The sequence below is a fragment of the Saccostrea cucullata genome, unplaced genomic scaffold, assembly GCF_032062105.1.
Source record: "Saccostrea cucullata isolate Sc308-1 unplaced genomic scaffold, CSIRO_AGI_Scuc_v1 ctg2981, whole genome shotgun sequence".
Classification (NCBI taxonomy): domain Eukaryota; kingdom Metazoa; phylum Mollusca; class Bivalvia; order Ostreida; family Ostreidae; genus Saccostrea; species Saccostrea cuccullata.
Window position 1 is genome coordinate 1 of NW_026938339.1, and position 22,108 is coordinate 22,108.

At 31.8% G+C, this 22,108-nt stretch overlaps 2 protein-coding genes across 2 annotated transcripts; one reads left to right on the forward strand and one right to left on the reverse strand.

The window, feature by feature from the left end:
• Positions 1 to 808: 808 nt before the first annotated feature.
• Positions 809 to 10,622, reverse strand: LOC134249995 (E3 ubiquitin-protein ligase arc-1-like; the record flags this gene model as incomplete). The annotated part of the gene is made up of 8 exons (XM_062732333.1): positions 10,511 to 10,622; positions 4,710 to 4,828; positions 4,379 to 4,482; positions 4,005 to 4,075; positions 3,771 to 3,865; positions 3,518 to 3,579; positions 1,047 to 1,194; positions 809 to 889 (listed from the first exon to the last, which is right to left on the reverse strand). Coding segments are annotated over exons 1-8 (765 nt in total), but the record flags the coding sequence as incomplete, so codon positions are not given.
• Positions 10,623 to 10,835: 213 nt separating this feature from the next.
• Positions 10,836 to 20,623, forward strand: LOC134249996 (baculoviral IAP repeat-containing protein 7-like). The gene is made up of 8 exons (XM_062732334.1): positions 10,836 to 10,937; positions 12,028 to 12,416; positions 13,427 to 13,575; positions 14,081 to 14,120; positions 15,041 to 15,051; positions 15,490 to 15,613; positions 15,951 to 16,049; positions 19,510 to 20,623. The coding sequence occupies exons 2-8, from the start codon at positions 12,035 to 12,037 to the stop codon at positions 19,698 to 19,700; spliced, it is 996 nt and encodes a 331-aa protein (XP_062588318.1). The 5' UTR covers positions 10,836 to 10,937; positions 12,028 to 12,034; the 3' UTR covers positions 19,701 to 20,623.
• The last annotated feature ends 1,485 nt before the right edge of the window (positions 20,624 to 22,108 follow it).

The following is a 22,108-nucleotide window of genomic DNA, read 5'->3' on the forward strand; positions in this document are numbered from 1 at the left end:
ATGATGTGAAGTCGTAAGATGCATCAACTTACAAGATTTGATGATCCTAGTCCTTATAGTAAGCAAAATATACACGTTTTTATTAATTGTAAATTTAGGTCAACTTTGAAGTGACCTTGAGACCACGCCCTTTGCCCCAGGGTCATGCCTTGAACAATTTTTAATCTTCAACATATCCTAATCCTTGTATGTAAGTTTGGTGAAAATCTGCCTGGTGGTTCTGGAGAAGAAGATTTTTTAGCAACCAGTACTTTTGGTTTTGTTTTCCTGATTATCTCCCCTTGTTTTAGGGTCCCAACCCTTATTTTAGTATAAATGGTAGCCCTTGGGCCAAGGATACCCTGTGACAAATTTGACAATAATTGGCCAAGGGGTTCTTGAGTTAAGGCCCATATTCTAAAAAGTTAACGCACACCGCACACCGCACAAATGGCCATAGCATTAGCTCTTTGAGCCTTTGGCTCAGAAGAGCTAATGAGGTCGGAATTTTTTTTCTCGGATTGGTCTCCGCAACACCAACTTTTTATTTTATCAAAAATACAATAAAATCGGCAATGCGGCTACCTCAAAATGGATGCACGCGGGCCTGAGAACAAAGATTCTAATTTTATGTGGCCTTGTATACAAAGTAGTTGGTTAAAGGCTTTTCTAGTCAATATGGATACCCATACAAAGTATACAGGAGGAGAGATTTGGAATAGGAATGACCACTAACAGTAAACTACATAAGAAAGGTTCCACTGAATACTTAGTAGTTTCTATTGTGTAGGCTTTTTTTATTTATTAATAAAACAGAAATATAAATTACCTTGTCAACTTTAATCAATTTTCTTACAACTTTGTTGGCAAGATGCAAAGCTGGCTCCATTTCAGAGAAAACTGTTTTGTTCTGAAAATATGAAGAAATTGCTAAACATCCTCAAACAATACATAACTTTTTTTATTTCTTTAAGCAGGACTAATAAGAAAGCCTCAAAGAAAAAAGTTTTTGAATTTGTCTCCTTGTCTTCATTTAAACTTACTAGAACCCATTAGACGCAGAGTACCTTTTCTTCCATAGATGTAATGACATGATCCTTGTGGTTCCCAAATATCACACACTTGGAGCAGATTGGCATTTTGTCATCTTCACAATAATATTCCAGTTCTCTCCCTTCATGCAGTGGACAATCCTGAGTTAACTCCCCTTTTAAACTGCAAAAGCATTATGTAAACCATTTATACTCTATACATTATAGTGTGCCCTGTTGGTAGATATTTCATATTCATACCAGTACATGCTACTTAAAATTTGCACTAAGGCGTAACAAAAAAATATGTTTGTTTACGGTTACCCGACCGACCCTAATTTTAATCGCCGACCCAAACTTTTTTTTCATCATAAAAATCCGGAAGTTACTGGCCGGTCAATTTAACTTTTACATTCATCTTTGAAATCGAAATTGAAAGTACAGAAACAAAACCAGTGAGTTCAATTTCTACATCAACAAGTTCGTTGCAATTTGCTTACCATTGCGTGGCAGTTGCAGGGGTGTGCAACTAGCATCGCCCAACGCCCGGTGCTACCGTTTTTTGGGGGTAGCAAAAATAAAATTAAAATTATGCATGTATATAATTATAAATACATGAGAAACACAAACGGTATTTTCACTCATTGTTTTCAGTGTGCGAAACTAACTTCAAAGTCCTATAGACTTTCAGTCCATAGACATTTCATTTTCTATAGACCGCAGCAACTTCCTATGGACCGAAATTTAGAATACTACATTCAATGCTAAAATATTGAAATTAAAATAAACGTATTTGATGTAAAATGGTGAAATAATTACACTTTCCAGTAGTTTTTGTACTGGATAAAAGATTACAACAAGAATCAAAAAACACGGTAAGACGACTGACTACAACAGCATTGATAAACGACTCAAACATTGAGAATGTCTGTCTGATAGACAAGAGTAATAATAATTCCCGAGCGTGCACCTTCAACATACTTTAAACGGTCGAAGAAGGACATGTTTCTTCTGCACTGTTTTGGTGTCCGCGGCCATTAAGTAATCACAACTTAACCTCCCCTTATGTTAAAAATAAAATATTCGATTCGAATTATTTCTGCATACATCGTGGAACAAACTATTATAACTAAGGGGTGAACGGAATACATCAGTGTAATACAGACGTTTTATTTAAACTGGTCCTCCTTTTTGTGGTTTGTTTATCATTGTTTATTAGAGACAAGCAGGGAACCAGTTTCTTACTCAGAATTCCTATAGACAAGTCGGTCTATTAATATTTCGATCGGTATAAACCGACTAGATTTTCTATAGACATTGTCTACCGGTCCACCGTTAATTTCGCACACTGTGTTTTGCTATTTAATTTCCAACTATTGAAAATTTTCCAGGCAGCATGCTCCTACTGTTCTTAAATCACTTTAATCTCATCCATTTTGCAGTACTACCTGACTTTATTACTTAAAAAAACGATCGTTTTTCCTAATCCGAATTTCCTCCATTCCTCTGTAAATACATGCAGATATCTCATTCAATTATATACGATCCCCCAATCAACTGATAGCTAAGTGTTATGTGATTAAACTTTAATATATATCAATTATACTTAAAGGTTTGAAATGAAAATAAAATGATTTTTGCTTCATTTTAGATCATGTAGATAAGCTAGACTAGTGCAATATGTTCAGAGAAGAAAAGGTAATTTCTTAAAATTTATAAACTTCAACTTTAAAAGGAATGGCTTAGGACCTGGCCTGGCTTTCTCAACAATGAACTTTTTAAAATATTAGTTTTTACAATTTTTTGTTGCCCCTATATTTGGACTGGTCACTTTTAACTGCAGACTAGTAACTTTATTGCTGTTACAAACCTGCGGGTTAGTACTTGATTTTTTTTTCAATTGCACACCCCTGAGTTATAAGGCAGTTGGCAAGAAAGATAATATTGTCTACCACCCATATTACAACCCCAAACAAAAGTAAGGCACCATACAATGGTAAAACTGTTTTTTAATTCAACCAATTCATGTGAATTTGTGTATAAAAAAATTCAATAAAATAAAAAAAAAATCCTACCTACCGACCCTATTTTATTTCAGCATGTAACAGTAAACAAAGTTATTTTTTTGTTTGGCCTAATACCTATTTAAAATTGTATCGTGAAAACATTATACCTTATAAGCAGAATTTTTAGCAAGGATTTAATTTTGGCATTGTTAGTGAGGGTTATGCGATCCCTAATATTGAATATCGCTAAAAATTAATTGCATTTTATTTGTATTAGGTTCTAACGAGAGCATTTTAAAATCGCTAAAATTACATCTCGCTAAAATTAAAATACCAGTTTTTAGAGACAAATAGCTAAATTTGTCTTGCTAAAATTTCCACTTATAAGAAGGTAATTATATTAATTCACTTATAAAAAGATTACATCCTACATGTAAATACTTTCGGTCAAACATGTTATGGAATATTTTATAAATTCAGAAGAAAAGAACTTTATAGTACCTGTCCTCACTTTCCATTGGCAAAGCTTGGTGCTGTTTTAAAGTATTGGACTTGGAATGGACCTACAGGAGATTTACAAAAACATGTAAATTGTATACATCAATGTATTTATCATTACAACTAATGACATTTTTCTGGACCATTAATTTGGATGCAGATGGAATCTTTCTTACAAATGTAGTTTAAAGCAACATCTAGATGTACATGCATATGCATACTGAACATTTTCTGTTTATTTTTTCATCACTTGTACCTTTTCAAAGCATCCATGACACATTATGACATCACACTTGTCACATCGACACATCGCTAATCTTCGAAAACACTCTCGGCACATTTTTTCCTTCTCTGCAAAAAGTTGTATAGCCATTAAGTAATGGTTTAAAATATAATATTTCATCCAAAACAGATTCAACCAAAATTATTTAAACTTTTTTGCTACTAAATGTTTTCCCTTTTTCAACTTAAGCCTGATTTATAGAGCTACCTCCTTTATCTGGGGCAGTCCTGAACCCAGGGTTCTGTACCATTCCTGCTGGGGATAACTTCTCAAGTTCTCTGAAGAGCAATGAATAAAATATGAAAAAGAAAATATCTTCAACCAAACCATTTTAATATTACACTAAGGATATTTTCTATGAGGCTTTAAAGTTCTGTTAAAAATTCAAATTGTCAAATGTAAGAAAGCCCTTCCAATATTTTATCTTGGGGAAAAAAATACTTCATATTTGAAAAAATAATACTGTAAGAAAGTTTAATACTAATAAACTGAATCATTTATTGTAAATAATTTCTATTCATCACAAAAGGCAAACATTTTCTCAAATTCTAATGCTAAGTTCAGTAGAGATTGAGACTTACTGATTGAGCAGTGCCCTCTGTTGACACAACATCCATCCTGTTACATAGACATCTGGCCACAGATTCTTCACACTGGCCTCTCCTTGTGGTAATTCTGTCACTGTCTGAAACATAATACATCAATTTACTGCTAAATCTCTATAAAAGCTCAATTTCAGTTCAAGGTTATGAGGTTCAATGCAAGTAGCAAGCTTACAATACAGATAATTTTATTGTGTTCATTGATCAGTACAAACTGTTGTCAAGTTCACCTAACCTTCAATTCTCAATCATGCCTTTCAGTGTGACACATTGACCCTGAAAAGCACCAATGTTTTTTTCTGAAACTAACCTTGCATGTTGGACATGACACAGAGGTCTTCGTCTCTCTGGCCATCTTAGTGAGACATCCCTCACAGAATGTGTGGCCACAGTCCAGAATAAGAGGATTTCTGTGTTGCCGATTGTGCTCTTAAAGTAAAATAAAACAGATTCATATACACTGTACAAGTTGACTTCAATTCCTAGACATTGCGGGACTATTCGAAAATGTTGACATATCAGAAAAATAGACTTGAAATCCAAAATTTCATCATATAGCAATACAAAGACAAGTACATGGCTTCAAAGGTTTCAGCAATTCCTTTAAATTTATTACAAAATCTAAGGAGTTATACAAAAATCTTAGGCCAGCATTTTTTTATTTTTAGGTTTACGAACATCAGAATGAAAAAGTCCCGTAGGAGGAGGAAATAAAAAAAAAAATAAAATTATATTTTGGATACATTATCGACTTTTCTACATTAATTTTTGCTTTTTTTTTTATGCTCTCCTAACAGGCTTCTTGCCACTGGACACATAAGGGTTACAAAGGGGAAAATACAACCTTTAATTGTTTATTTCATCATCTACCAGTTGGGGGCAGTGATATAAATCTTTTGATGTTGGACAAAATACAGATTTTTTTAAAAAATCAATTTTTTAAATCTCTTTTAATATATCTTCATTTTTGTTTTTAATGTGTGTTAGGTAGAAATTATTCTAAAATATTAATATATTATATTTGAGACCTATAAAAGTAATAATTCCTTTCATAAAACAGACGGGGAGTATTCCCAAGGAGTATTGAGGAGTAGGGTGGAATTTTTTTTAATTAAGTGTAAAATAATTTTTCTGGCTGCCATAAACGATACTACATGCCAGTATATATTTGTGTATCATTGATTTTAAATAGTTGAAATATTTTATTTCTTTAGGCTATTGTTTATTTCTTCATCAAATGGACTTAACTTCTCCCATAGTTTTATTCATTACATCTGATGCATTAGCGACCCTTTTCTGAAGAATGATGCTAAGACTGTAAGCTATGACAGAAACCTAAACAATGTCTCTGACAATAGCTACCATGGGCAGTTTTAAACCTCTGGGAGGAAAATAATTTACAATTACAGTTACTTTTGAATACGGATACATAATTATCTCACCACCATGTCACTTTGCAACAAAGTCGTCAGCATTTTATTGTTCTCTGAACGGGTGAAACGTTTTGAATGGCACTCTTATCGATAAATATTTACATTAAACCAAGCTTTAGTGCTGCTATGGACTTGACACAAATCTCCCTTCATTCATTTAAAACCGGAAGTACGAGTTCGTAAATTTGAAATCTCGATCCCGACTCAAATTTGACTTCGGAAAGAAAAAAATCTGTTTTTCTCAATTTTATTTTTTTTCTGAAAATTCAAAAACTTGAGCGGCGGGTTTGTAAACCTAAAAATAAAAAAATGCTGGCCTTATTGGTCAAACATGTTAATTCTCCAGATACAAAGCATTCTAAATTTACTAAATTTCCATCTAATAATAGTGAATACTACAGTCCCTGAAACGTTCTACTTTCCCACCTGAACGGTGAACGAACGCTGAACGAACGGTGAATGAACGCAGAGCGAACGGTGAGTGAACGATGTGCGAACGCTGAACGCAACTTGGTGACCGATATGTGAACGGTGAACGGTAAGTGAATGCAGAACGCGAACGGAGCGCGAACGCGAGCGCAAAGTGAACGGTGAACGAACGGTGAAAGCAAGATGAACGATTTATTCGGAATGCCTCCTATCTTTTCATTGAAATTATTCTATTATTCTATAATTCTAATTTCAGGTGCTTTAATATAAAAATTAACAATAGATAAATAAAAAAATAATTAAATAAATGAATAATAAAAAGTTTTGTACCTATGTTTTATTTTATAACACGATTTTAATTGCCGTAAAACATGTGTATTTGTTACCGAACGCGTGTAGTTTGAATATAAAATTAATCTATTTATATAGTAGATATGCTTATTCTTTTAACTAATAAAATAATGTGGACTTCAGATGATAAAACTACTACTTATTGAATGTATTAATTACATTGTACGCGGTGCATACATGAACAAACTAATTATCGCTTGTAAACAAACAATATAGTAAGTCGTACAGTATTATGTTCTCGTCAAATAGTGTGCCCTATTGTGATAAACCGTACAGTTTAGATGTTTAACGTTTTTTTTCTCTAATGTTAATTCTTGTTTACTGGTTATTGTGGTCAAGATACTTTGAAAATGTTTAAATACACCAAAAATAAAGATTTTTTTTTTTTTTTTTTTTACAAATAAACATTTCTTAGTTAAAGCTTACATAAATATTTCGTCGGCGAATGTATATGCACACGACATAATTTTCGGGAATTTGTTTATCAGTATTTAGCTCTGGAGCTTAATTTTTAAAATTTCTGCAAATGAAAAATTGATAAATAACTGGTAGAATCATTTTTAGAGATTCGCAAGCATTGAATCATGCAATTGAAACATGGATATAACTTGTAATTTAAGACATTTCATGCTGCGTTTTTTTTTCAATCGTATTCCACTTTCTGCATATTATGAAATCCAATTCAATCAAATTTTACGGTCCACCTACATGTACACCTTCTGATAGAACAAACAAATCCGTTTTCTTAAGTCTGAGAATTACCTAAATAATTATTTATAATCTAAAATATTAAAATAAGTCTTACATGTATTTAGTTCCAGAAAAAGTCAATGAATAATATTGATAATTCTTTGAAATCTTAAATCGGTACAGTACAAGCCGTTTATTATAATAGCTTATTTGTCAGGCCAAAACTTTATAATAACCGACTATGATTATAACCATAGACAGCTGAAATTCATCTCCGAGGTCTGACATGAACATGACTTAATCAATAACATGCCTGTCGTTTTTACACTATATTTAATAAGTATTATAGTATTAATTTAATATTTTTAGGTTTTTTTTGAAAAACAAGTTAGCTAACATATCATTTTACTTTTTTTACTTACTGTTTCAACATTTTGTATAAATAAATTCACTTTCCTAAAGCTTAATAATCTCCGAACTCAATCTTCTAGATGTCTTGGCATCCATCTTGTTAACTTTCATTTTGATCTACTTTCGTTTTTAGGTTCTATGATCAATTCAATCTATTAATAATTCGTTTTTTTTTTTTTTTTTTTTTTTTACGTTGCAGTTTTAATGAAACACAAAACAAAAAGAGAAAATATCTATAAACAGTATATAAAAACGTACAAACGAAAAAAACATTTAGTTACAAAAATGTTAGTTCAACATTTCAGCATAACACAACTTGCTTACCAACTACACAATATTTACGGTATCAAAATTATGTTACAACATAACAGAACATGACTTAATATTGTTTAATTCTTTCTCATTCTTTTTCAACCTTCAAGCTATTAAGTGTCAGGGAAAATTCATCTAAAACACAAGCCCAATTATTTTCTTCCTTGAACCCAAGCGCTAATTACACTTAATGGTGCCGTTTAATTGAAATTAAATTAATTGATATACTGATGTAAATCAAAGCCGCTTGGACAGGCTGGTTAAAAAGTTAATTTCACATCACTTCTGAATAAATTTGACAATTTATAAATGGGATTAATTATGACCATTGATCAGGCAACAAGCGTAAGATAGCTTGGGTAAATTGACACTTAATTTAGATTCAACACATTTTGGTAAAACACATTTATTATCAATGTACAATTAAACAAAAGAAGAAAATAAGATTGTGGATGGCTTCCTGTTGTTGTGTAATGTACTTTGTGAAATAAACAAACTTCCAGTCATCGCTCAGGTAAAGTGCGCTGGAGTGTGACTAATCCCCCTCAGTCAAGCCATTGTGTATAGACAAGCGACAGTGCATGGGCCACAGGTGTTGACAGGTGTTATCTTTTGTTTTGTTAATTGTCTCCAGAGTGAAAAAGGTGTGAAAAAAATATTTCGGACGAAATTTTTCTATGATAGTAACCGAAGTACACACTTTTACCTATGATAATAACGTAAGAAATTAACATTGAATCATTAAGAAATGGTTTTGTGTTTTAAATATCTATGATAAAAAACGGCCTATGATATAAAACAGGTATTAAATAAAACGGCCTGTACTGTATTACATGTAAGCCATATTTCGTTTTGAAAATACTACTGTTGGCACAAATTTATTCTAAAATAATATTGTTTAATGACTGTTTGATGTTGGGTTTAAGACTGATTTTCTTGAGTTACAATACACATTTGATATTAAGTAAAATGTACTGAAAGTACTAAGAATTTTATTTCGGGGAGAAAAGGCACCGGGAGTGGGGGGGGGGGGGGGGGGCTTAATTATACTGAATGGCAAACATATAATTTGGTACGGTGATGGAAGGAATTTTCTATCTCTAATAAAAGATTATTTTAAAAAGTTGGTGTTTTCTAAAATTTAAAACCACACTATCAATTTAATTAGCTCAAAAAAATATTTAATTAACTGAATATTTGCAGTACTGTTCTTAATTCTAAGACCTACGTGTAGTTTGAAACACGTGTTACTGTAGGAATAATTTTTTGTGTATTCATGTCTTGTAAAAGCATTAATTATTATACATCCATTGGTGTTTTGTCGTCTTTAACATTACAACAAATTCTTGCCGTGCGTAAAGCATTTGTACATTGCCTTTTTTAAAATTTAATATTTTAGCATCGTTCTACATACATGTACAGTAGGTACTTAATGTATTATTATCCAGGGAAATTTCATGAATAAAGTAACAGCTAAGTTATGACGATAAAAATATAAATACCATAGATAATTTTCGCAATGAAATAATCATTCTTCAAACACGATATCTAAGTTATTTAATTAAAAAACGTGTAAATCCTTACCATCAAAAAGATAACTAAAGTCCTTTCACTTCAGAGTTCCGAATGACAATAAAGACTGAACGATAAGTGAACGGTGAACGCAAGGTGAACGCAAAGTAAACGGAACGAAGAGCGAACGGTGAACGTTTTGTGAACGGTGAACGCGAGCGCACGGTGAACGCAATACTGTGAACGGAGAGCGAACGTTTAACGCACGCTGAACGAACGGTGAACGAACGGTGAGCGAACAGAAAAATGGGAAAGTAGAACGTTTTTGGGACTGTAGCATTCAGTGTGCAACTTATTTTGCTTTTTTTAAAGAAGAGGATATGAAATTATTTTTTTCTTTTATTTCAGAACATTTAAGAACATTTTTTTTTTTAAATTGTGCATGAATCATAGCTAATTCATTAATCGTGTTAGAAGAAAATGAGTGGGGTAATATTAAAGATGCAAAATGTAACCAATTAAATAAATTAACATGATGGATGTGATTTCTAGTGCTTGTTCCATTCCTGGTTAAAGATAGCAAATCAGAGAAAATCAGAAAGTTATTGTTCTCTTATCGCCTAATTCACTACAACTCACTTGTAGGATTTATGGCTATTTCTAATTTATTTTCACTTTACCACGTTTACTGATAAAACTGCTGAATCTGTTCGCTGGAGTTACCTTTTCCTTGTTACTTCAGTTTAATCATGCATTAAGCAAATTCTATATAACGACACATAAAAATAAAATAACAACATTAACCTGTTAAGGAATGATTTATGCTACAATACTTAAGATCTAAAAACTGGGTCACTGATGCATTATTTTGCATGACTGTCAGCGTTATTATTCCCACAACGTGGAGGATTTGCAGGACAGTATGCATGCCTAGTTTCCAGAGAGAAGTATCCCATTGATATAATATGATTACCTTTCGTAACAAAGAACCCATTGCACTTCGGACAAGATGGATTTCGCTGCAAAGAGGAGATGTGAGACATATTATTTGGTAACATTTTCCCACCACCTGTCGAAGACTGAGTTCCCGCGCTTGAATGATTCGGTAACTCGGTCTTTTAATTTTCGTACGTGTTTTTATCAAATAGAAAATAATGATATGAAAAATGTAAAATATTTTTTAATACAGTCAACAGAGAAAACATAATCTTTTATAAAGATAAATAGATATAGATCTCACGACCAAACAAAAAAGGACGCATTCCGAATAAAATTTGTACGAGCTGTCAAATTATTATGTTTTCCTGGCAACTTTCTGTTTCATTTTAATCAATGATTAAAAAATCGGTAAATACCCTTTTCTTTCCAGAATCTGTGAGATTTATGGAGGTTTTATAAATGTGAGTATGATTGGGCACACTTAATGTTCTAACTTCTATGCCATTTTATATAATGTGAATGATTTAGTTTGCAGTATGCAAATTATAATGCACTTTGTGCAAACATTCAACAAGTCAATTTCTTGCTGCACACTCAAAATGGAGACGTTTTTGTTTGGGGAATATATCAGCAGGTTAGGTCAAAATAGAATTTTTGGTATTATAAATATGTCTACATTTTATACAAGTATTAATCAAGACTAAAATACCCGTGGACATGTGCATCTATTGATCTAATGCACTGGTGCATATTGTGCAGTTTGCACAGTTGTCTGCACATTGTAGAGAGAAATTATTGAAAATGGCTTTACTCTGAATTACAAAGTGTAAATCTTTTATTATGTGGCACCGGTCATGAATATGATGATAATAGTTTTTTTAATTTTGAGGTTGCATTTAAATGCCTAACACTTTGCATTATATTTATCTGCTAATTCTTTATACTGAAATGAATGCTCCATTGAATGTTTCAATTCTGAGTGTACCCTATCAAGATAAATTATTGACATGACAATCACATGCATAGCCATAATCTATAAATAATCTTATGTGTACACACATGTAACCATACCAGTATTATCCATATGGTAACCATTATATACACAAACATTTTCAAGGCAACATCACTCTCTGATGTAACCTTTGAACTAATTCTTTGAAAGTCTTTTTCTCTACATTAGATTGTCATTATATCTAGACCTGTAAGTAGTCATTGTTAATTTAAAAATCAGATGTGAGTGGCAATGACGAGATGACATGCATTCATGACATTGTGTAAGTTATGTTCAAGTAACTTTGATTACAATACATGTATACATACATGTACCTGTAATCAACAAATTTCAAGTTTAACTTTGATCCAGTGTAGTGCAAAGGAAACTGAAGTAAATGAAGGAAATTTAAAGTGTTTATACTTATGTTGGTCATAAGAAAAATAATTAAACTACTTAAATCATGTATATTGAGACAAATCAATGCAATAATTACTGACAAGTCTTAAGTATGCTTTCAGGTTGGTTTAGTGTAACTATGTAACTTATTTTTAATATAGATTTGCCATGTCAGCACAGATAACGGAGGAGGAATTTTTAAAGCTTCGTCATGACTCCGAGCGTCGGCTTCAAACATTTTATGATCACTGGCCAGCCTCCAAAGACTACCTGAATAAAGAAGAGTTTGTGAGACAAGGATTTTATTGTGTGGGACATGGTGACCGGGTGAGATGTACATACTGTCGCGGCTACCTCAGTGATTGGGAACCAAATGACGATATTTTGTTAGAACACCGAAAACACTTTCCTAAATGTCCCTTCATTCTATCACCATACAAGTTTCCCGAGTTCCGAGACTTTTCTAGTCGTCTGGAGTCTTTCAGTGATTGGCCTGCACAGTTTTCACAGAAGAAAGAAGATTTAGCTCAGGCTGGGATGTTTTATCTTGGTAAAGTTTATTTAGACCTTGTGTGTTTACTTTGCATTGAAATTGAACATCAAACATGTCCAAGCAGGTTAAGAATGATTGACAAATCCTGTATTTTAAAAACCATCTACTAACACATGTTATATTTATATTGAGATAAAGTTTGCAAAAAAATCTTGTAAATTTACAGACATTAAAGATTATCTTATCCCGTCAGCATTAAGTAAATATCTTTTTCTTTTATCTAAAGAATCTAGCAAGGAAGAACTGCAATTGGCTTGCTAATAGGTTTCCTCTTAAACTGTCTGGTTAAAATCAAACCTTCTTTTGATGGTTGCATTCACGAAGCTTCACTTGACAATCAAAATAAAAAGGAACTAGTGAAGGTTTGATTTTAATCATACTGCCTCTTAGACAAGTAAATGTTATATGCAAACACTTTGTTCAAAAATATTGTAAGTAGCTATAGCCCCCATCTGATAGAGAGAACATGTATATACAATGGTGAACTTATCAGCCTTAAACAGCTGCTTGTATGCATTTCCTCTTTTCAGGCTGCCACAAAATATCTCCAAATTGATCTTTGACCTGCTTCCTCATTTTCCTGATACAGTAAAACTCGGATATAGTGAATATGCTTCTAAGGAAATCATGCTTATAATGAAGAATTTTTCATTTCCTATGATTCTTAATTATATTGTAATTTGCATGATTTGTAAACTTAACAGATGTAACAAATAGCATGAAAAATGAATCGAATTGTATTGTCTCTGGCACTTCACTAAATGTGTGTTTACTGTATTTATATATTGTGTACATTTACAAACATGTAATAAAAAACAAGGAAATGGGCAGGTTAAAGAATAAATTTTCTTAAACAGATTTTTGATTTTGTATATTTGCATGTTTGATTACAATAAAATTTTTAATGTAGTTAATTTAATAATAAACAAAAGAAAATATCTGTATATCACAGTCACAGTGTTTAACATATACTTATATGTGTCATATAATATTTACATTATTTTCAGGTAAAGGGGATCAGACTAAGTGCTTCTGGTGTAATGGAATCCTGGCGGACTGGGAACCAGGTGACACACCTATACTGGAACACAGGAAGTGGTTCAAACACTGCCAATGGTTAGAGGTCATCAAGACGGAGCCATTCTTTGTCAATGCTGTGAGAGGATTATGTTTTATCATTAGTCTGAAAAGATTTTCTTATTGATGTTTCTCATATTAAAAAAAAACAAGGGAGAATGGCTTGATTAGGTGAACTTTACATGCTCAATCAAGCAGGTGTATTATAGATTGTCAGATTGACAAAGATTTGATAGACAAACCATGCTAGTTCTATACTCATTCAGTGGAAATTTTACCTGGTTTGTCTCTCAAATCTTTGTGTCAATCTGACAATCTATAATGCACCTGCATGATTTCACATGCTACAAAAGATAGACTGGTATGTGTATATCATATGATAAAAAGCACCAAAGCATTGATCTCATACCCATCAGTGTAGCACTATAGAAAAGTTTTTAATATTCATTCAAGTACATGTTTATTAAGGTTAGCCTAGGATAAATGTAAGATCTTAATACATTTTTCTTGATTTATTCATTACACTGTATCCTACTTGGTATGCTTTAGTAATCAAATTAAAAAGATATCTTCATATATTCCAGGAAAAAGCAAGCAAGGAAAAATCAAAAGACCATACTTGTAGTAAGTTTTAATTTCATACAGTTAAATCTCATTATATTGACCTCTTTGAAACAGAGAAAAAGGGAATCAAGATATCCAGAATAAAATAATTAGAAAATGGGGCTTTGGACTTCCAAATGACTCTGGCATAATTTATGCATTGTACTCGACAAGATATTTATGTGAACATCAAGATACTGAAACTCAAATATATAAAAAGAAATTGTAACAAAAAATTTTCACAGACGTAATTTTGATGCCTTTTTATTGGAAATGCAAGAAACAAAACAATCACGTATTTTCTGTATAAAATAAAATGTACGAGGGTTGTCCCATGAAATCGTGGACAAAGCGTTTTTCTCGAAAAGTAATGGGCGCACTAAGCTGAAATTTTCAGTAAATGTTTATTCATCATATTTAAGTGAATCATAATGTTTTTGATAATATATATTCAAAAATAAAGATTTTATTCTGCTTGAATATGCACAAGGTACGGTCTTACGGCGCACGGTAAAAATAGCAAGGTTACATTAGAGAAGACATAAGAATTAATTCATAATAAAAGTTTTCAATACATAAGTTAGGATGAAAATTATTCTAATTCCATTCCTTAATCAATTCTGTCGTCTTTTTAAAAATGTCAAGGCATTTGGTTCATTTTTGGCAGTTTCCCGAGCATTTGAAATGGGAAAGTAATAAACACAGTACACGAAAAATGGCGACTTTATATGACGTTACGGCGCACAGGAGAGCAGTTCAGATAGATTAGGATGTTGTAATGACGCCTTAAGAGACTTTAAATGAATACAGAAGAAAGAAAATATGAAAAATATATCACCAGATCTTTAGTATATAAATGAAATGAAAGTTACCTTAGTGAATTCTTCGTGGTCGAGTCCCCAGATAGTACAACACATATGGACAGACTGTCATTGTAATAGCAAAGGACGCTGTCACTGTCGACCGTCGATGTGAGATTCTCTTTTAGTTGAATGATGGTGAGAATACTGTCTGTAACTTGCTAATAAATATTCAGAAGATCGCATGAGTGTGCCACATTGGTTTCTTAACTGGTTATAGATACTCACATATGTAAATCAATAAAATTTCTAAATTTAAGTGGGGCGTATCCAACTTTAAGTTTAGCAAAGATGAAACGTGACGCTGTTTTAGACACTTTGACGTTATCATCCGTGCGCCGTAGGGCGATACAGTATATAACATAAAATATCACAATTTGTTTACCTATGCATATATCTATTTGAAATTTGCTATGTATATTCATAATTTATCTACTAAAAAGTGAAAATTTCAGAACACAGTGATGATTATTTTTTAAACTAGACAACTTGTCCACGATTTTACGGGACAACCCTCGTATATGTGACAGAGGAGTAAATATTTATTGGTTTCATTTCGTCATACAGCGGCCCAGGAATCCTCTTCTCCAGAACAAATGGCCAGACAGATTGGATTTTCACCCGATATTATCAGCAAGGCAGCTAAAAAGTGTGGTAGGTAATCTATCTTGCCTATTAATTTTGTAAATGAAATGTAACAGAGTAATCTAACATGCAATTAAAAATACAGCTTATCTGCACTTAAAAAAAAATTGAAATGAATAAATCAGAGAAGTTTGAATGATTACATACATGTATAAAACATGTATGATTTCTATGCGTACATGCACATACTTATACCTGCACAAATAATGCAAACTATGAAATAGTCATGTACAAGGTTATTCAACTTATTGTTAAAAATTCAAAAATGCAACAGTCATTAGATTAATATGCATTTAAAGATATGTGTGCTTCTATTTTCTGATACTACATGCATTCCTTTTTACAGGTGGTCCATTTGATGTGGAGACACTAGTCAAGGCCATCCTGGATTTAGATGAAATTAAAACAGAGGAGGTCAAACAGACTCCAACAGAAAAACACCTTGGTACGTAGGCCTATCTGTAAGGTATAATACATCCTAGTCTAAAATATATCTCATACAGTACCCGCATCGTTATTCTTTACAGGATACACGATACGATAGGATACACGCACGATACGATAGGATACACGCACGATACGATAGGATACACGCACGATACGATAGGATACACGCACGATAGGACAGGATACACGCACGATAGGATAAACGCAAAACACGATAAACGCAAAACACGATAGGCCTGATAAACGATCTTCACGATAGGATAAACGCAAAACCTGATAGGATTGTTTCAAAATGCGGAACGTTTTCTGACAAGACGAAAAAATTATTTTGTTAAGTTATTGCAATATTTTAATTTATATACTTGCAAAGCTTCAAATCTAAATATAAAGCACATTTAATTATTATAATAAACAAAATTGAGGTCACTGGAATTTTACAAAAGTTGTTTTTTTATATATATTTTTTGACAATAATTAAATGGATTATTATGAAATGGAGACTGTAATTTTTTTTTTTAATTTCTACTTAAGGGTGTGGATTTACGATTATTTGTGTAAATGTTGAAATTCTCATCTTAAGGTTGAACTATGACTCCTTTAATTATGGATATTTTAACATACATGTAATTGTTGCACAAAATCCCTTTCATAATTATGTGCCGTTTCTCAAGGGTACCATTATAAATTTATCAAACTCTATAAATAGATTTATTATTTATGAAAATATATAAATTTGTACCTAATAGATTTATCTACAAATACTAAATTATTTCATGGAAAAAAATTACGCAATCAATTAAAATTTTGTATTTAATGTCTAAAGCTTACAATCTGCGGTGTATCCAAAAATCGCAATTAAATATTAAAATCTTAGGAAAAAATACATGTAGAAGAACGGACGAAAGACTGGTCCAAAGAAATCAGCTTTAAAGAACTATATAGTTCAAGAAAATTAATTTCCTAGGTAGATATCTAAATAATTGTTAATATAATGGCGCTCTGCATTAATACATTAAAATGTGTCAACAGAATATGAATCTGCTACAACTACACATGTTAATATATGTTTACGCTAAGCTCTAACTTATGTACATGTAAACGATTATATATCAGATACTTAAAATCTCGTATTAATTAACGAACATTGAATGACTTTTTTTCTTTACAATAGAAAACACAAAATTCAGAAACAAATATTAAAAGGGTGAAATCCGACTTTTCCAACTAAATAATTATAAATCATTGCTACTAAACATTGTGTTTACTGTTTCTAATGGAAATGAATTATTAAACCCTGAAAATTATTTTAGACTTACCCGGTAATCTTATATACGGCGTATTCGAAGGGCGGGATTTTGAAAGTCCGTAACCAATAGTTAAAATTAGATAAACGTGATTTAACCAAATACATTTAGCCAAAAATAATATTGACTTCTTAAATAAAGATATATACGTATGGAATGAAATCGATTAATACTATAAATTGATTGGGTGCAATACATTTACTCGTCTTCTATGGTCACGGCGGAATCAGACTTCTTTTTTTTATTATAGTAAAACACTGTAGAAAAAAGAAATGCACGTGCAAATTTTCATAGTTTTAAATGTTAAAATCATTTCAATCCTTTTTACGACCAAAGAAATTGTTTCCTAGAATTAATCCTGTCTGTAACCCAATGAAAACCGGATGATCCGAAAGAAAAAAAAGATGATCCGAAAGTTCATGTACCATAAGTGCAATATATTTTTTATTAAATATCATTAAAAGACATAAGATTATATAAAGTTATGAAAACATCATACAGATAAAATAAATCAGCGGATTGAGTTATGTGATTTTTTTAATTTAAATTCAAGCTAGGGAATGATTTTTCAAATCCATAAATTGTACAATTATTTAATTGATTTAGAAGGAAAAAAAATATGTTATGAGTGTACAAGGTGAGAGAGCGGTTCAGGTATGTTGACGGTGACTACACATGGGCCGAGCTATCATTTAGGGGGGCTAGAGGAGAAGTCTAGGGGAAGGGGTGTTGACCGCACAGGAAGGCAGTGTGCTGATTAGATAGGTACACATACGTGTCAGCTTTATGGTAGGGAAAGCTCTTCGATTTGACACGCAGGAGCATTATATTTTAGTTTATTTCCATGCCGAAAAGGTAAGCTGTTCAAAGCCAGCATGTTTTTTTCCTGTTTATTATTAATGCCAGATAAAATTAATGTAAAACTTTTATTTTATAGTAACTGCCATGCATGGTGTGATAAATCGGGTAGAGCATTTTCATGCATTACATTTTTTTGATATAATTCTTTTTTAAATATAGACATATTTAGAAATTTTAACTAATTAGGTAGTGATAAATAAATTTAAAAAATTGTACCTTTACGGAGAAAATCTGTGTTAAAGTCTGTGTGGATCAATGTCTTAAATGCTTAAAGCTTTGTTATTATTTGTTTTTAAATCAAGATTCTATTAAATAATTGTGCATACATGTACATGCAGATCACAGGCGAAAACACATTCCTAATATTTCCAGACGATTGATCGTGAGAAAAAAATGAATATTTTTTTTAAAAAGATACGTATAAATCCTCTGCTAATCATATTAAAATGTTCCGTGACTTACCGAAAATCATCCTCTAGTGACTCATTTCCATGAATAAAAAAAGGAGTCGATTATTTCATTTTCAAAAATTAATTTTGTTTCTTTGCTTGTCTATGATATGATTATTTTCTTAATTTAATTTATTATTAATTGTTTAATTTATTAATTATATTATTTATATATTTATTCTTTTCCTTTCACGCTTTGATATTTCTTTTAATGATGAAAAACTAAGGAATAAAACTATCTTTTCTCTTTCTTGGTTAAAACAATCTTATTTTAGTTAACAAAACGAAAAAGAAACTCTGAATACCTTGGTATTTTTTTCCTGTAGTAAAGATAAAAAGCGAGGGTTTCCGAATATACACGATAAACGCAAAACACAATACACGATAGAACCTGATAAATGATCTACACGATAAACGCAAAACACGATAAACGCAAAACACGATAGAAAAAGCAAAACACGATAAACGGAAAACACAATATGATAGGATACGATAGGATACACGCACGATACGATAGGATACACGCACGATACGATAGGATACACGCACGATAGGACGCGATAGATTTGTAAAGAATAACGATGCGGGTACTGTATACTGTAAACATCCTTTTTTCCTTTGGGTCATAATACCGCGGAATCTCCATTTCTGTTTAATCCACGTGTAGAAAAATATGCGGATTCCCTAGACTGTCATTATATGCCTTACATTTATATTAAAAGAACGCGTGGACAAATTTCCGTGGAAAATTTGAGACCGCGTACATAGGGTAAATTAATACCACGCGGAAAAGAGTACATCTACAGTGAACAAACCAGTGAATGGTCTTATTTTTTCATTATAGATATGAAATGCCTGAAGCAGTCTTTGCAGTCCTTTGATCCGAGCTGTAAAATCTGTTTTGATTCTGACTTTAACACTGTATTCCTGCCCTGTGGACATTTAATGTGTTGTGAAGACTGTGCCAAGACAATCAAAATATGTCCAATGTGCAGATCCACCATTACCATGGCAAAGAAGGTCTTTCTTCAGTAATGACATTCCTAAACAAAGATAGTTTTTAATACTGCAAAGAAAATTTACTTGTACCTCAAAGAAGGTCTGTCTTCAGGAATGACTTATTCCTCAGCAGTGATAGTCATTTACAGTCAAGCCTCTTTATTTTGAATTCAATGGAACCCCCCAAAAAGTTTTGAGATTTCAGAGAGTTTGAGATATGGAGGGTAAAATGCTTATGAAATATGAGATAGTGAGATTCTTTGACATATCTAACTGTGTAAACAATTCAAAAATGTTATATGTACCATGACAAGAAAGGGTTTACTTTAATCAGTGATACCAAAGTAGTATAATCACTATCACTGTAAAATAGTTTAAAATACTCAGTGGATGAAAAAGTTATAATGTTTCTCCTCCCTTTTGTGACCCCTATATCTTTCCTAAAAAATAAAGTATGATATTTTTTTAAAAAACAAACGTTACATGTATACTGTAAAATCACGTTTTTTCATGGGGTCAAATTTTCGAGGTATTAGGAAAAAATATTGGTTTGAGGGGATTTGAATTCATGGTTTTAAAATATTTAGTAGTAATGCCTATGACATTTTACAATTCCTGGTTGTCATAAATTCAAGGGTCGATCTCTCCATACCTTGAAAACAATGAAAATTAAACCCCCATGAAAATTAGTAACTCCACAGTACTCTTAGCCGAAATAATGAAGCCCTCTCTGATTTTTTTTTGTCTGATTTTTTTCCAAAAAAAGGGAGAGGGCTACATTATTGCAGCTAGCCTACTCTATGTTGATCTTACAATATATTCGTTTTTGGTGACAAGTTAATAATGACACATTTTTTAATCCTTTCTACACCATCCACTGGACAAAGAAATGAGACCTGTTAGTGATCAAGTACATTTTTTTTTCAAGAAGAAAATAGTGGCAGGACCTGATAATTAAATGGCTATACCACTAGTTTAAAACTAGTTCTGAATGTTCATGATACTCTTATTTTTAGACTAACTTAAAATTAAATACACAGGCACCCAAGGTTACTTATTTTTCTTTTAATAAAAAAATATACCCCTTACCTAGTAAATTATTAGGTAAGGGGAAATTTTTTTTATTTAAAGAAAAATAAGTAACGTCAGGTGCCTGTGTTTAAATAGACATTTTTTTCTAAATTAGCATACTTAACAAATGTTGCAACTTACTCTACAAAGTCACTATACTGTAAACCAACTTATATTTATGACGACTTTATTTCATGATTTACCACAGGTAAAGCAATTTGGGATGATAAATTTTCACGATCTGTTCTAAAGAGACACAGAGACTCTAACGATCAGTTCGCGGCGACAAATATTTGCGTGACGTCTCTATCGTGAAACTAGCAAAAATTTCTCGCATGGGTATGGCACGCCAAATTCACAAAAATGAGATAAACCTAGTTTCACAATTGATAAACTAGGTTTATCGACTGTAAACTATAGTTTACAAACCATAAACTATAGTTAACGATTCATTAAGTATAGTTAACGATTCGTTAAGTATAGTTTTCATCTGTAAAACTATATTTAAGGGTTGTTAACTATAGTTTACGAATGATAATCTAAGTTTATCTGTGTGTAATAAGGCGTTAACAATAAATTTTGTTGATAAACATAGATTCACGTTTGTAAACTATAATTTACAATCGTAAACTATGGTTAAGAGTTGTTAATTATAGTTTCACAAATCGTGAAACTATATTTATCAGATCGTTAACTATAGTTAACGGTTTGTAAACTAATATATATAGTTTACAAATCGTGAAACTGTATTTATCAGATAATCTATGTTTTGCAATCTATGTTTTGCAATCGCAAATGATTGTTTTCCGTGTTAAGTATAGTTTACTGTTGTGAAACATAGATTATTGCATTAACTATGGTTTACAGATGTAAAATATAGATTAACGTCGTTAACTATAGTTTACAGTCCGTAAACTATAGTTTACAACGCAGCACAGTTAAGGTTACAAATGGAAATATTGGCATTTTTTTAAGTTAAAAAATACATACTAATATATTAGGATGGGCAATTCTTTTTAGGACTTCACTGATATCAAAAAAATATAATTTGGTTTAAATCTACATATTGGGGACATTTCGATTTTTTATTTAGACTTTTCATGTGATGTCGACGTCACATGATTTTAGCAATTATACTTGCAGTTTAGAGGTCATCTATAAATTCCAATATTGCAAGGGCATAACCAACTTAAAAATCTTAGTTTAATTTATAATCCTTTTTAACACTATACATAGTTTGTGAAAAGTGCTGCGAACGTATGTAGATTAATCCTTTATTTAAGGATACACCAAAGGCTTTTTTTCAAGATTTTTGTCTTTTTTGAAATTTTTGGCTAAGAAAACAATGCTAATCACTACTTTATAATGCATGA

Coding starts and splice junctions, on each gene's coding strand:
- LOC134249996 (XM_062732334.1), top strand. CDS start 12,035: ATGTCAGCACAGATAACGGAGGAGGAATTTTTAAAGCTTCGTCATGAC. Junction 13,576..14,080: donor AGCCATTCTTTGTCAATGCT/GTGAGAGGATTA, acceptor CATATATTCCAG/GAAAAAGCAAGCAAGGAAAA. Junction 16,050..19,509: donor TCCAACAGAAAAACACCTTG/GTACGTAGGCCT, acceptor TTTTCATTATAG/ATATGAAATGCCTGAAGCAG.